The sequence below is a fragment of the Megalobrama amblycephala genome, linkage group LG21, assembly GCF_018812025.1.
Source record: "Megalobrama amblycephala isolate DHTTF-2021 linkage group LG21, ASM1881202v1, whole genome shotgun sequence".
In the NCBI taxonomy this organism is placed as follows: domain Eukaryota; kingdom Metazoa; phylum Chordata; class Actinopteri; order Cypriniformes; family Xenocyprididae; genus Megalobrama; species Megalobrama amblycephala.
Genome location: NC_063064.1, coordinates 13,607,751 through 13,623,573, shown reverse-complemented (window position 1 = coordinate 13,623,573; position 15,823 = coordinate 13,607,751). Strand labels below are relative to the sequence as shown.

The 15,823-nt window shown below is 38.9% G+C and overlaps 3 protein-coding genes across 3 annotated transcripts in view; all 3 read right to left on the bottom strand.

The window, feature by feature from the left end:
• magi1b (membrane associated guanylate kinase, WW and PDZ domain containing 1b) overlaps positions 1-15,823 on the bottom strand; it is a 1,153,738-nt gene that overhangs the window by 938,958 nt on the left and 198,957 nt on the right.
• On the bottom strand, positions 3,227-7,125 carry atp5f1b (ATP synthase F1 subunit beta). Its single transcript, XM_048172273.1, has 10 exons — positions 6,966-7,125; positions 6,159-6,332; positions 5,888-6,062; positions 5,613-5,734; positions 4,635-4,819; positions 4,369-4,527; positions 4,163-4,285; positions 3,874-4,086; positions 3,587-3,788; positions 3,227-3,486 (listed from the first exon to the last, which is right to left on the bottom strand). Exons 1-10 carry the CDS (start codon positions 7,069-7,071, stop codon positions 3,389-3,391), a joined length of 1,557 nt encoding a protein of 518 aa, XP_048028230.1. The 5' UTR covers positions 7,072-7,125; the 3' UTR covers positions 3,227-3,388.
• Positions 13,446-14,990, bottom strand: LOC125256357 (transmembrane protein 275-like). Its single transcript, XM_048172292.1, has one exon. The coding sequence runs from the start codon at positions 14,454-14,456 to the stop codon at positions 13,890-13,892; it is 567 nt and encodes a 188-aa protein (XP_048028249.1). The 5' UTR covers positions 14,457-14,990; the 3' UTR covers positions 13,446-13,889.

Here is a 15,823-nt window from a genome sequence, read left to right as displayed (position 1 = left end):
ATATTCATCCTATACACAAATCCGCCGCGAACTCTATGGGCGCCGCCATCTTGCCTGCCGCCATTACTGCGTGCCTGCGAAGTGTGACGGTGTGACACTTGCCGGTGCCCTCTAATGACATTTCAATTAAAGTTCATCCTGCTCATTAAAGAAAATGTCTGGTGAAAGGGAACATGGGTAGATGATGTCAGGCAGTGGCCAAAACTTACCGATAAAGGTAATTTATTGACAACATAATGTAATAATGTAATAATGTAAAAATGTAATGTAATGTAATTAAGAAGTGTATTAATTGATGACAACAATAAAACCGAACGCTGTCATTACTAGCTGTGTTGCTAATATGTTCACAAGCTTAAGTTTCAAATAATTATTAGGCCATCCTTAAAAATATTCTTGTTTGCCATAACCCGACCGACCCTGTCAATTTAGGACCGACCCAATTAATTATTTTTTCCCCTTTTAGTCCGACCGACTTGCCGATTGTAATTGCATTAAGACCCACGGATTTTTTTTTTTACTCTTCAAACAGCTAATACAAATGCAATAAAATGTGAGACACACGCAATTGACGCTTTTCACACGCTCTCACGCCACATCCATTTTCTCACGCACAGAAAAATCGCGAAGTAAAGAGGACACAGAGACCGACAGACTAGACAGAGCAGGTTACTTATGATAGAAAAAAATCTCAGCTCTCAGATTCTGTCAATTTTATTACGAAATTCAAACAATAAATACCGTTTGGTGCTTGTAAATGTGACATGCTAGAAATACAGATTAAAAATATTACAACATCAAACGACGTATAATGTTATGTTCTTGTAAACATGTTTTTCAAAATGGATTTATGTATTCACACTTACCTTCGTCTGAGGTAAATCTTCATAAATGACCGAACGCTGTCAGCTAGCAGCCCCTCACACAGAACCTGTTTTGGCTGATATGTGTACTGTATTACATCTTTATTATATTTTTACTTATATCATTAAATAAAGTTGTTATTATAATAAAAATGCATTATATTTAAATTGTTATTTTTAAATAATACTGCCAGCTGATAGGGCTCTCTGTATGTTTACAGCATTAAGTTAGGTGAGTTGTTTTTTTTCTTGAGAAAAATTAATGCCTACCTTGTGTAGCCTAGCTAATATTTATCCAAATGAGTCAATATTAAATCAAATCACAATAATAATTAAATAATAATAATTGAATAAAAATAATAAAAAAGTGTAGCTTACCAGAAATTGAGCCTACCATGTAAACATTGTAACATGTCACTAAACCTAATAAAATTCAGCTTAGTTACTAAAATGTTTTGACAATCACAATACACTTAATGTGATGCAATAAAAATTTTTTTTTACATTTTTTACGACCTACCGACCATTTTTTATTTTTTTGGCTGTTACGGCAAACCAAAATATTTTTAAGGATGGCCTTAGCCACGACCAGTTGTAGCAATAAAATACATGTTCTTATAGGTATTCAAGATTATTTTATTAATCATCTGGCATGCGATGAGCCATCTCGGTTATGTGTTTCATCCACTTTTGACGCACATCTTGGTCCTCCGCTCGACCAGAAACTCTGTGCAATCCGTATGGCCGTAAACATGGCAGTCAATGTGCAACAAAGCTTCGTGGATTACACAAACGGTTTTATTCCAGGCCTGTAGTTTTGTGCTGTTGTTAAAACAACCAACCACACAACACGCTCTGCCCGGCATCACTGGACAGCATAGGTACTAAAAAACTATATAGCTAACATCTGCTACAGCCTACGGGACCAACACGCTACTTCTGCTACTTCCTTAGCAGCAAGGCACGCAGTAATGGCGGCGCTGCTTTACTTCCGTGTTTCGCCGGATTTGTCTATAGACCACTTTGGAGCAGACGTCACAACTACGTCACTTGCAGCTGCGCGCGCATACTGGTTGCAGAAAAATAGCGGTAGCAATTGAAGGAAAATGTGCAAAATCCACAGAATAAGAGAAAAATGTTTTGTTGTGCCTCTGGATGTTGGAATCGGAATGCAAAAAATATAGTCTTCATTTTTAAAGAAAACCATCGTTGAAAACGTCCTTTGAAGCTAAACGGAGACGTTTCACAGACTGGACTGATGACACCTGCAAGGATTAGTCTACTATTAAAGCAGGAATTTGATGTAAACAGTAAGTCTACATAATATTTACATATGCAGTTCAGAGGACATACATACATAGCAGTTACAGCATGAAATAATTATAATTAAAATAATTTAAACCTATAATATTTTACATAGATAACTTTTAAACAATTTTTTATTTCACAATTCTGACTTTTTTTTTTTCTTGCATTTGCGTGTTTATTACTCCCAGTTCGGACTTTATAACTCGCAATTGTGAGTTTATTTCACAATTCTGAGGGGGGAAAAAGTCAGAATTGCGGGATAAATTGCAATTCAGAAAAGACAGAATAACGAGTATATCTCACAATTCTGTTTTTCTTTGTAAGAAATGTGAGATGTAAACTCAGATTTGCGAGAAATAAAAGTCAGAATTGTGAGATATAAACTCGAAATTAACTTTTTTTATTCTTTTATTTCGTGGCTTCCATAGACTTTTACTGCTCAACTGTCATTTTCTGCAACCAGCTAGGCTCCGCCCACAAAAAACGTCATCGCTGTTTGCAAACACCAAATTGGTCTATGGTGTTCAAAACTGACTTGCCAACTGTTCTCTCCATATTTTCATGGTTACCATTTTGCCTCAGTATCCCAGCATGCATCAGAAATAAATTTTGTCCCACCTTTACAAGAATATTACAATGTTTTTTTGTTTTGTTTTTAAATGTAAAGAACTTTAGTTTATCCCACAAAGTCTATCTTAGTGAGAGATTTAAACAGTTTTAAGATCAAAGCTCAGGGAAATGCATGACTGAGAGATGAACATGTAAAATAAGTTGCCCAAAAGTTTGATTACTTTAAGAAAAAAAAAAAAATAAAAAAAAAAATTAAACTTCATAGCAAATACAAAAAAATATCTTGGAAGGCAGAAGGCATTTACTACATTGTGTGCAATTTTTTTTTTTTTTTTTTTTTACATTGTGTGCATTTAAGCAAAGTTGATAAATGTTGATAATTTTTAGGCCTTAGAAATTCATGCATCATATGATAGAGTAGGCTTTGTAGGACAGCAGCCAACTTTAAAAAAAAAAAAAAAAAAAAAAAAAAAACCCACAAACTGTTTCACGGTAAGACAGTTTTATTTCCACCGTTAATTGGAAACATTAAATAGAACTTCAGAATGACCAGCGATAAAGATACAATTTCTTTTTGAATGTGACGTTACAAACCAAGTGCTCCTCCCTTTCGTTCAACCCGCCCTGACACATTTAAACAGACTTGTTTACGAATGCTCCTCAGCCAGTTTCTCTGCCTTCTGGACGACCTCCTCGATGGGTCCCACCATGTAGAAGGCCTGCTCAGGCAAAGCGTCATACTCGCCTAAGGAAAAAGAAACACTATGAACAACACTGAACAAAAACAGTATTATATTCCCAAAAGTAAAACAAACAGCAAAAACAAACAGAAGGGCTTGACTTACCAGCCAGAATGTCCTTGAAGCCCTTGATGGTCTCTTTCAGGGGCACCAGCTTGCCCATGTGTCCAGTGAAGACCTCAGCGACCTGGAAGGGCTGGGACAGGAACCTCTGGATCTTACGTGCACGAGCAACTGTGAGCTTATCCTCCTCAGACAACTCATCCATACCCAGAATAGCAATGATATCCTGCAGAGACTTGTAGTCCTAGACAAGAGCAGGAACAAGGTCATGATTTTAATTCAAAATGGTGTTAAGTGCTCAGATGAAGCCCATACTCATCAGTGCTCACCTGGAGGATCTTCTGCACACCACGGGCTACATCATAATGCTCAGATCCCACAATGTTGGGGTCCATGATACGGGAGGTGGAGTCGAGCGGGTCCACGGCGGGGTAGATTCCCAGCTCAGCAATGGCACGGGACAACACAGTGGTGGCGTCCAAGTGAGCAAAAGTGGTGGCAGGGGCAGGATCAGTCAAGTCATCAGCAGGCACATAGATGGCCTATGAGAGACAATGATATTGTAGAACATGGAGATCCAGGAAGCGGTGTGTGCTGGGCAAACAAAAGGAGGCATACCTGCACAGATGTGATCGAACCCTTCTTGGTTGTGGTGATTCTTTCCTGCATGGTACCCATGTCAGTGGCCAGAGTTGGCTGATAACCCACAGCAGAGGGGATACGGCCCAGCAGGGCAGACACCTTTGAGAACAGAAATAAATCCCAATCAATAAAACAATTTCAGACTAAGAACAAAAAACAGGTTTAGACTTCCAAACACTGACCTCTGATCCAGCCTGGGTGAAGCGGAAAATGTTGTCAATGAAGAGCAGCACATCCTGCCCCTCCTGGTCACGGAAATACTCAGCAACGGTCAGTCCAGTCAGAGCCACACGGGCACGGGCACCTGGGGGCTCGTTCATCTGTCCGTACACCAGCGCCACCTAATGGGAACCAAGAGGACCTCATAACTTAACCACAATTCTCAAGGTTTTTTTTTTTTCTTCCCAAATTTAACTACTGTACCAAAAGATTTAGATCTTTAAGTTACCTTTGAGGTGGTGTCCTTCAGGTTGATGACACCAGACTCAATCATCTCATGGTAGAGATCGTTTCCCTCACGGGTTCTCTCTCCCACGCCAGCAAACACGGAGTAACCACCATGAGCCTTGGCCACATTGTTGATCAGCTCCATAATCAATACAGTCTTTCCCACACCAGCACCACCGAAAAGACCTGAAGAAATGAAAAGGTGTTTAGTTCTTTAGTTTGCTAAAGTCAAGCATGGTTGAAAAAAAGCAAAAAAAAAAAAAAAAAAAAAAAAAAAAAAGATCATGGAACACCTTTTGCCACTATTTGAATTTTAATAAGATAAAATACACCATTCAAAAGTTTGGGCTCAGTAAGATCACAAATGCTCAAACGTTACATTGAGTCAAATACAATAGAACAGAAAACTTAAAATAGCTTTTCTAAACCTTATTCCTGTAATAAAGCTGAATTTTCAGCATCATAGCTCCAGTCTTCAGTGTCAAATGTCCTTCAGAAATCATTCCTATGTGCTGACATAAAAACACCATGTTGAAAGCAGTGGTGCTGCTTAAAGGAATAGTTCACCCAAAAGCAAAAATTGTCATCACTTACTCACCCTTAAGTTGTTCCAAACACAAAGGATGATATTTTAAAGAATGTTGGTTATCAAACAGTTGATGGTAGCAACTGACTTCCATAATATCATACAGGTTTGGAGCAACATGAGGGTGAGTAAATGACAATTTTTATTTTTGGGTGAACCATCCCTTTAATATTTGTGGAAATGTTACTTTTTTCCTTCGCAGGATTTGACAAACACAAACTTCAAAAGATCAGCATTTATTTGAAATCGAAATCTTTTGTAAAGTTATGATATGTGAATGATTTTACAGTCACTTGAATAATGCATTCTTGCAAAATACAAGTTACTTAAGTTTTGTTTTTGTTTTTTTAAACCATTCCCAAACCTTTGTATGTTAGTGTAATAAATACATACCAATCTTGCCACCCTTGGCATAGGGGGCCAGCAGGTCTACGACCTTGATTCCTGTGACCAGAATCTCCTGCTCGACACTCATGTCTGTGAATTCTGGGGCCTCGGCATGGATTGGGGCAGTCCTGAAGAGCAGATCACAATATTCAACTTTTAAAAACATTGCCACACATCTATCTGCATCTCAAATTATCTACTTTACAAGAGGCTTAACAAACCCCATCAAATTAGCTTGCAAAAACAATGAGGCTGCTTTAGTTGTCTTCATAAATACTCACTGTTTTGTGGTAATTGGTCCTCTTTCATCAATGGGCTCACCAATGACATTCATGATCCTGCCAAGCGTCTCAGGTCCCACAGGGATTCTGATGGGGGCACCAGTGTCAAGAACCTTCTGACCACGCACCAATCCCTCAGTACCATCCATAGCAATGGTACGGACAGTGCTCTCCCCTAAAAACAAAAAACAGCAAAATCTATTATGTACAAATTCACCATTCAGAGTTTAGCATTAAAGAAGCCGTTTCAGTAGAGATTTAGTCATGTTACCCAGATGCTGAGCCACCTCCAGGACAAGCCTGGAGTCACGGCCGGCTACTTCCAGGGCATTGAGAATTGGGGGCAAGCCCTCGTCAAACTGGACGTCCACTACGGCACCGATGACCGCAACGATACGCCCGCTGGCGGTGGCAGCAGCAGCGGCAGGAGCAGCATAATCCCTGCCTGAAAGGGAGGAAGAGAAACAGCGGAGTATCACATGCAACTGACATAGAAAGTAACCTATTTATAACTGAAGCCATATTACAAAAGTTACAAACTCAGAAGCTCTTATTCTTAAAGTTGTGCCGTAGTTTTTGTTTGCTTGTTGGCACGAGAAGTCAAAACAGGCTAATGAATGAACTGAAGTCGAGATTCTAGATAAAGCCGTTCAAAATCTTTTGGGACACAATAAAATCTATTTTTGAACTTGTAAAGGTTCATAAATGAGGTTGCATTAACTCATGATCTAATTCAACATGTTTATGTGTATCATGACCTCGCGAGCTGCGAACACAGCTAGCAGCGCGAGCCTCCTCTTCATGACACATAAAGGTCATTCCGATTTCCATACCAAACAGAATTAGTTGTTGTCATTAAATGGAGTATTCCATTATTGCAGTATATTTCCTCCACAAATCAACATACATGTAGTGCATCAGGCGAAAGCAATCATTTAAACTCTTCCAGTTAAAACTTTGCGGCCTGCACTTACTGTCCGCATGCTGCCATTTAGCAGTCTCGCGCTGGCGGTGACGTTTGCTGTCAGAAGAGCTGCGTTAAAACCAACCATTATAAAAACCAATCATTTCTACTTACGAGAAAACAGTGCTGCTGGAGCTCCGTTGAGGGCCTTCAGGGGGGTCACCCCGGGCTTAAGAGCTTGCAAAGCCCCGGTGCAGCAGCGTCCCACAGCTCCCAACATTGTTAAAATGGCTGAAGGTGGAATGGGGCAGAAGCTCACGAGCTTATATATAGTGCCGCTTGCGCCTCACACTGCGCATGCGTAGCAGACATGGCGACACGGGTACTGAGCATCTACGCATGCGTCAAAGCTGAAGGACAGACTGGGCATCGTTACAATGAACTGAAATAGCATTATATTGTATGTGCAGGGGAAACATTGAACAATGATATGTTAGATTTTGGACAAATGTAATACCATAGTAGCCTATAAATATATGAGTGCATTTGCGCAAAAATAATGTATCAATAACAATATTATTATTATTATACAGACTAGAATGCGTTTGTTTTATATGTAATATACACAGGTAGTAGCAAGTATGTGTGCGTGTTCCACACCTGTTTTAGAGCACAATAAATATGCAATGCCTTTGAGCAGATGAGATATAATCGTAAACCTTAAGTCGAAATCGCAGTTTTTTACACGCATAGCGAACCCAATGTCAGTGACGATTCCTAGCCTATGTTTGCTAGCTTGTGACCTCTAGGTGTCGGTGTTGTGTAACGTTTATCCAGTAATCACAACTGAACAGTTTTGGAAATGTAATGGTCAAAAGTTGTGTATGAGTGACAATTGTTGTCAAGTTGCTGTCTCTGTCAGCAATCTTATTAGTATGTGAATGGCCAATAAGCCCATTATGATTTGCTCTAAGAAATAAAGAAATAAAACTATAACATAATATGGGAATATTAAACATTTTTTTTTTTTTTTTTTTTTTTTTTTTTTTTAAATTTATTAAAAAAAAATTAAAAGATTTAATCTGCAATGTTTCAGCAAGCAATAGCGTCATTTCACCGTCTTGGTTAACTATAGACCTGATATTGTCTGACTATGAATAACCCACTTTTAGCCAATTAAAATAACCTTTAATTTGGTTACATGTCGTTTTTGCTAAAATAACTTGCGAGACGTATGATATTCCATAATGTAAGCTAAGTTAACAGTGATTACAAGGTGTTTGGTTTCATATCTTTGATATGTCCATGCGTAGGCTGTGCGTAGCCACAATTTAGCCCACCTATAGTCAGTCCTGATTCATTGTAGTTTTTGGAGAGGAAGTGCATGAGATGGTAGATATCCCATCATGTTCGCAATGTCAATGATATACAAGATGTAAGTGTCATTTCATGACATGGATTATCTGTATTCAGGATGTAGCTCTGAATTGGATATGTGCACCCTTGTCAAAAAAAAAAAAAAAAAAAAAAAAAATTCCTATTGGAATTTCAGTTTATCCTTTAGGATCTTATTGGATTCTTGGAATCCTATTGGACATTCTGATATATTTTAATGGAATTTCACTTTGTCCTGTAGGATCTTATTGGATTCTCAGAATCCCATTGAACCGCCTTCTGTATTCAATGTATGAAGAAAGTGTAAAACTCTTGCAGTTCACAAAGCTTATGCTACGCCATATGCCTTCCCCATTCAACTTACAGAAAAAGTGTAAAACTGACAGTCTAATGCCTGTTTACACTTTCTTCATAACTTGAATACGGAAGGTGGTCTGGCGGAAGCTAGATATTTTACTTCATACCTTGTTAAATATGATTTTTCTTTTACACAAATGCATCGCTTCACTTCAGAAGTCCTTTATTAACTCTGCGGAGCCGGGTGGAGTATGTTTATGATGGATGGATGCAGTTTCTTCAGTTTTATACTCATTGGTCCCGTTCACTGCCATTATAAAGCTCAGATGCGTCAGGATATTTATTAATATTTCTCTGATTATCTTTATCAGAATGAAGAAAGTCATATACACCTAGAATGTCTTGAGGGTGAGTAAAGCTTGGGGTAATTTTCATTTCAAAGTGAACTAATCCCTTAAGCTTCTGATGTTGTTTAGATAGTTTTCATGTTGTGATTGTTTGTTTTAGTTTAGTTTTGTCAGTGTTTCATAGTTTTAGTTTTTCCAGTACATTTTGCATATGTTTTAGCAAGGCTTTTAGGTCATGTACAAAAGTATATAGAGAGTTTCCAATTCAGCCCTTTCAAAATCTGTGATTAATCCTGGTTAATTATTATACAAGCATTTAAAAATTATAATATAATTTATATAATTTATATCCGGTCTTCAGATTTGATTAGCTAAAAAAATTATGTTTTTGATGAAAAATTATGTAAATTTGATTGCCTCACTTGGTTACAAAATACTGAAGAATGAATGCAGCCTTGTCATACACCTTTGCTAATATTTATATTATATTAATATGTAATAATCATTCTTATTACTTTGTTCTGGTCGAACGATCGCTTCCATCCATTCATCAATGACTTCCACACATAATCAGTTTGAATTTTCTTCCATTCAAGTAACTCTGATGTTGTTGTTCTCACAGGAACTTCAGGCTAATCTGCTGGTGTCCAGAATCAGATGGTTTGTCTTCGTCTGGCATCTCAGCTGAGATCTGTCCACTATCGGTGACCCTACCAGTAGTTGTGAAGTACCAGTGGTATAGCTCTTGGCATCACTGACGCTCACAAGCCCTCACAGCATGTCAAGCTGCAAGCCATGCAAGGGACCCTAACCTACCCTTAATAGCAATCGAATTTCAACCAACCACTCAAAAAATCCTAACAACCACATAGCAAAGCACCAAAAACTAATTGGAAGTGTCCAGCAACCACATAAAACAGGTTAACAACCAGGCAGAAAACCATGGCAAACACGTCAACACACAGGAACCACCCAAATTCACTGAAAATCCATGTAGCAAAGCACTAAAATCTGCTCAAAACAACCTAGGAACTGCATATCAACACATTGACAAAAATAGCTTTTATAAACATACACTAGAAAAAAACATTACTGGTGTGCATCTTGAGACAATGCAATGGCACTGACAATTTTCAGATGTCAGTACAAGTTGCTTTCAGTTAAAACAGCTCAAAAATGCATTTTAGTCTGTGAAATGGGGATAGATGATAGCTGAAAAGAAGAAAGCAAAGTTAAGTCAAGTAATGTCACCTTTATTTTTATAGCTTTTTTACAATACATATTGATTTAAAGCAGCATTACAGTGATCAACATGAAAAGAATAATTCTATGATGCTCACAGAGTTCAATTCGGCTCTAAAAAGAAAATAGTGTCATCGTTCAGCTGACGTTGGTGTTGATTTTATACACTTTTCTTGTGATTCAACCTCAAACCTAAATTTTTGAAATGAGCGAGGATGACATCTCAATGCTAAAGCGCCATCACTTGTGACCGGTCTAGAATGGGCCAATATAATTTAGCACATCTAACCCACTTGGTGAAGGTTCGAGGAGACGAGTCTAGGCCAAATGGAAGAACATACTGGTAAGTTTGCCCTCCCCCCCAAAAGCGAGCCTCAGGAACTTTCTGTGAACAGGCAGAATCTCTATGTGAAAATATGCATCCTTCTAATCTATCATGACAAACCAATCCTTGGATTGAATTTGAGACACAATAAGCTTTAGCATCAACATCTTCAAGCTGTAAGTCCACAGAGTACAATTTACAAGACTAATAATACGCAACCCCCCATCTTTTTTGGGTACTAAAAAGTACCATGTGTAAAATACTCAGTCTCTTGCTGGGAGGGGAACATGCTCAACGGCCCCTTTGCCCAGGAGAGACTCTAGCTCCTGCATGCATAAGTAACAGAACTTGCTCTGGCTTCACTGTAGTGGGAAGCACACCATTTAAACGTGGAGGACCTGTAACCACTCGCTATTGTTTGAAGAACCTTAGGAGAGACATTGCGCAGAAGTTTCCAAGCTCCCAAACTCTTTGAAAGAGGAAATAGTTTGTTTATATGGGAGGAGAGTACCAACTCTGTGCCCTGAAACAGCATGCTGCGTGGCAGGAGTCAATCAAATTTATTGAAAATTGTGTTTAAGTGGAGACGGGGCAGAAACCCCCCCCCCAATGAATCGTAGCTTCCCAAAGCACCAGAGGTGGCGGAATGATTCCTGAAAGGGGATGGGAGAGAGAGAAGGCTTGATGGCAAACTACCGCCCTCTCTCCATGTATATATATGGCTAAAAGCTTTGAGTGCACAGCTCCATAAGCTAATTTTTTATCTTGCTAATTCCACGTTGAGTGGCTGAAACATTTACATTTTCAACTTGTGAACTTAATATACAGTGGGTACGGAAAGTATTCAGACCCCCTTAAATTTTTCATTCTTTCGTTCTTTGTTGGTGGTGGCAGCATCATGCTGTGGGGGTGTTTTTCAGCTGCAGGGACAGGACGACTGGTTGCAATCGAGGGAAAGATGAATGCGGCCAAGTACAGGGATATCCTGGACGAAAACCTTCTCCAGAGTGCTCAGGACCTCAGACTGGGCCGAAGGTTTACCTTCCAACAAGACAATGACCCTAAGCACACAGCTAAAATAACGAAGGAGTGGCTTCACAACAACTCTGTGACTGTTCTTGAATGGCCCAGCCAGAGCCCTGACTTAAACCCAATTGAGCATCTCTGGAGAGACCTAAAAATGGCTGTCCACCAATGTTTACCATCCAACCTGACAGAACTGGAGAGGATCTGCAAGGAGGAATGGCAGAGGATCCCCAAATCCAGGTGTGAAAAACTTGTTGCATCTTTCCCAAAAAGACTCATGCTGTATTAGATCAAAAGGTTGCTTCTACTAAATACTGAGCAAAGGGTCTGAATACTTAGGACCATGTGATATTTCAGTTTTTCTTTTTTAATAAATCTGCAAAAATGTCAACAATTCTGTGTTTTTCTGTCAATATGGAGTGCTGTGTGTATATTAATGAGGAAAAAAATGAACTTAAATGATTTTAGCAAATGGCTGCAATATAACAAAGAGTGAAAAATTTAAGGGGGTCTAAATACTTTCCGTACCCACTGTAAATGTAAATGGTCAAAACTCACCTTAAAATTTCATCGTCTTCAAGTTTAACAATTAAAATCCACCCTCTAAAGATCTTTTATGTTGATAAAGGGGCAAAACTATAGTCTGCATCCCACTCTCTGTTCTATTTGAAAATTCCATAATGGCTGCAGGACTTTGACCAATCTGAGTCTTGTTGCTATGCTAATAGTTAACACAGCAACCAATCATGCAGTGATCAGTAATTTTGCCTATCACTTGTACTCTTGATGACTCTTTATGCACATTCATTTAAATTGTACCTCGAAAGGTACCAAATAGTATCAACAAAAGTCTTTCCTGTACCATTAAAGGTACAATTATTGAAAAGGTACAAAACTGTTCTTCGAGGAACATTATTTGTACCATTGTGTATCTTTTTTTCTGAGATTGTGAAGGGTACATGGTCAAAGGCACACATACAGAGAAGTATGTTACATTGGCTGTACCCTGATGTGCATGTGTAGCAAATGCTGAGGCGTCTCAGAGGCAGCAGTAATTGTGTTGTGTGCACAGATGGTGCAGCAGTGCAACTGAACAAACACACCTTAGCTGTTACTAGCACTGCCTGTACAAATTTGTCCTGTACGATAAGAGATTTCTGTGTTCTGTGATATACATCCAAATTGCTCAGGTTGGCTTTGATCAATTATCCATGTGTCTGAGGTGGATTTTACAGTAGTGTTGTTGTAATTTGTGTAGCTCTTGGACCAGTGAGGTTTTTGTCTGTCATGGTTATCAGGAGGAACAGATTGTTGAAAAGCAGGACACATAATGTTGTTTGGAAAGTGTTGACAGGAAATTGTCATATTCTTTCCCCATTTAAAATTGTAAATATTTGAGCTAATGTTTGAAAGTGCATATCATTGCCCTTATCACAGATTATTCAATCAGACAGTCAAATTAAATTTTGCTATTGATGCGACTCATTACTGAAGCCACCTAACAGACAAGAAGAACAGAGAATACGATGTTTAACGTGACATCATACAGACAGTAAATAATAAAAGACAAACTAACTGAGACTTGAGGTGGCTTTCTGGGTGATTTCAAAACACTGTTTCATGAAAGCTTTGGAGCTTTATGAATCTTTTGTGTTGAATCATGATTTGGATCGCATGTCAAACTGCTGAAATCACGTGACTTTTGGCGCTCTGAACCTCTGATTCGACACAAAAGATTCATAAAGCTCCAAAGCTTTATGAAACAGTGTTTTGAAATCGGATATCACTATATAAGTCATTATTTTGTTTGTTTTTTTGGTGCACAAAAAATATACTTGTCGCTTTATAATATTAATATTGAACCACTGTACTCACATGAACTGATTTAAATATGTTTTTAGTACCTTTATGGATCTTGAGAGAGGAAATGTCATTGCTCCATATGCAGGCCACACTTGAGCCATCGGATTTCAACAAAAATATCTTAATTTGCGTTCCAAAGAATAACGAAGGTCTTACGGGTGTGGAACAGCATGAGGGTGAGTAATAAATGACATTATTTCCATTTTTGGGTGAACTAACCCTTTAAATCTTAAAACTGTAATAATAATAATATTTTCCACTGCAGTCTTTCAGAGTTAAGTCGATCTTTTTCTGCATGAACAGAATTCATCACCAGCCGAAATTGTTCAATATTTTCTAATTCTAACTACAGCTCACAGTCAATTTGCCATATCTGATTTGTCAGAAAGGACTGGAGTGCTAGGTCAAACACTTTCAAATTGATCCTGCATTAATCCTGTATTAGCTAGTCTTCCTTTTCATACTATTCTGAGCCTGAGATGATGAAATTATGATATGTTATTTCTTATTTCAATACCTTATTCCAAAGGTCGGACTGACCCTGTGAGCTGATGGCAAGTTAAATTAGTTTGTGGTCTATTACATGTCTGCTCATGAAACATCTTAAAGACCTGTGGATGTTTGCAGAGTCAGACAGGCAGTTCGGAGGGTTGAAGGGTTTGATCCAGCATAGGCATGAGTTCTCACATCATTTCCCTTTGAAAACTCATACGTTTCTGAAGGGTGGAGTGGAGCACCAGGAAGGTGGTTGGGGCTGCAGCGGTGGGAGGAGCTTGGAGAATTTGTTGGACTGAGCTGAATGGCTGTGGTGTCCTGTAGAGTGGGCTCGCTGGTTTCCATCTCAAACACGGCTCTGCCAATCCTCATCAACGCCCAGTGGTCCCGTCCGGTAGACGTGCAAGAAGTTTGTCTGATGGGTCGGCGACTGCAGATGCAACACGCTCCAAAAAATGAAAAGGCCACCAAGAGGAGAATGGGTCCGATGATGATGGGAGGGTTGCTTAAGGGGAGCAGTTTATTGAAGGCAAGAGCGCCCACCAGGGTGATGTTAATGCCCGCCAGCATGATGCAAAGCCCGCAAGCGCAGCAAAGAGCCGGGGACGGCAACCCCGGAGAGCGGAGCGCCCTGCCTCTCAGCTGACTTCTGTAGTACAGGGCGGGCATCTTCATTAGAGAAAATCATCCTCTCTAAATGCTGTTGACCTTCTCAGCCACTGTAAAAAAGGGGAAATGATAGAGAGAGAAAACAGAGAACAGTAATGAGTATGTGCTGGTCCTCGAACATCCACCTGCCTGTTTGTGTGTCATGTCAGCACCAGCTCTAGCCCGAGCCAATTCAATTAGTGCCATCGAGACCAGATGAGTCTGATAATGAGAAAGCTTTGGCTGTGAGGAAATTACACTGCCATATAACTTTATTACTTAGAATGTTGCATGACAACGAGTAACGGTTATGTAAATGTTTTAATCGTATGTTATATCTGCATAATTTAGTAATCATGAACATCATAATATTAGCCTATTTATTATATATAAATGTAGTCTATGTTATTCATTTTTCCACAATTACAATATCATAAATAACTAGCAAATTTCATTATCAAAGTAAACATTATTTTAAATTCTAGCATTGAACTTTTATAGGCCTTCTATCTATCTAGACGTTCTAGCAGTGGCCTACTTTATATTCATATAATCTAAAACAAAGTATTAAGATACTCAATCAAAATAAAAACATATTTAAAGTCAACTGCGGTCGGCATTACTCTTATTTATCTTAGCCTATTGAAGATAAACGATTCCCCGCTCTACAGGTAAAATGAGTTTGTCTGACTTTAAACTCACCAGAAGATGAGATTTAGAAGGGTTGCCCGGAGTTGTCCTCTATTTTAACGAAGTTTAACTTCAGGAGTTTCAGGTAATGTTCTTTCGCTCTTCAACTTAAGCCGCTGGAGGAGCGCATCGTTTCGCTCTTGGAGGTTTGTGATGGAGCGACTAGGCTGAGCACTTCACAACCGAAGTCATTCCGCTCATCACCGCACGGGGCGCGCTCGAGCTCCATATGATTGCTCCAACTCAAGAAAGACGATAGTACACGATACATGAATTCTGTTATCCTTCTTCAACGCTTTCAGGTTTGGCTGAAACATTACATCTTACATGATGCATCATATCTGCTCAAACACGGCTAATAGAATATAAATTCACTTGGAAACAAACGCTACAACTTGAGGTACTCGTGACACTCATTTCCAAGGACATGCATTCTGTGCTCAGTCTCGTCCTCATGGCAGGCGAGGAAAGAAAACAATCTTTTCAGTGCAAAAAGCCTTGAGGAAACGTTCAAAGATAGTACACTCTGTGCTTTTCTTTGTTGGGATTATAAGCGTTCATTGAGGTAATTTACATGAGGTAAATTTTGCAAGGATTAATTTAAACTAATTTACGAGAAGGACCAGAATGTTCTCTGACCCTGTTATAATATATAAAAATGGACAAATTCCATACAAGTACACACTTAAAATCCATCATCATAC

Coding starts and splice junctions, on each gene's coding strand:
- atp5f1b (XM_048172273.1), bottom strand. CDS start 7,071: ATGTTGGGAGCTGTGGGACGCTGCTGCACCGGGGCTTTGCAAGCTCTT. Junction 6,063..6,158: donor GGAGGTGGCTCAGCATCTGG/GTAACATGACTA, acceptor TTTTGTTTTTAG/GGGAGAGCACTGTCCGTACC. Junction 4,528..4,634: donor TGAAGGACACCACCTCAAAG/GTAACTTAAAGA, acceptor GGTTCCCATTAG/GTGGCGCTGGTGTACGGACA.
- LOC125256357 (XM_048172292.1), bottom strand. CDS start 14,456: ATGAAGATGCCCGCCCTGTACTACAGAAGTCAGCTGAGAGGCAGGGCG.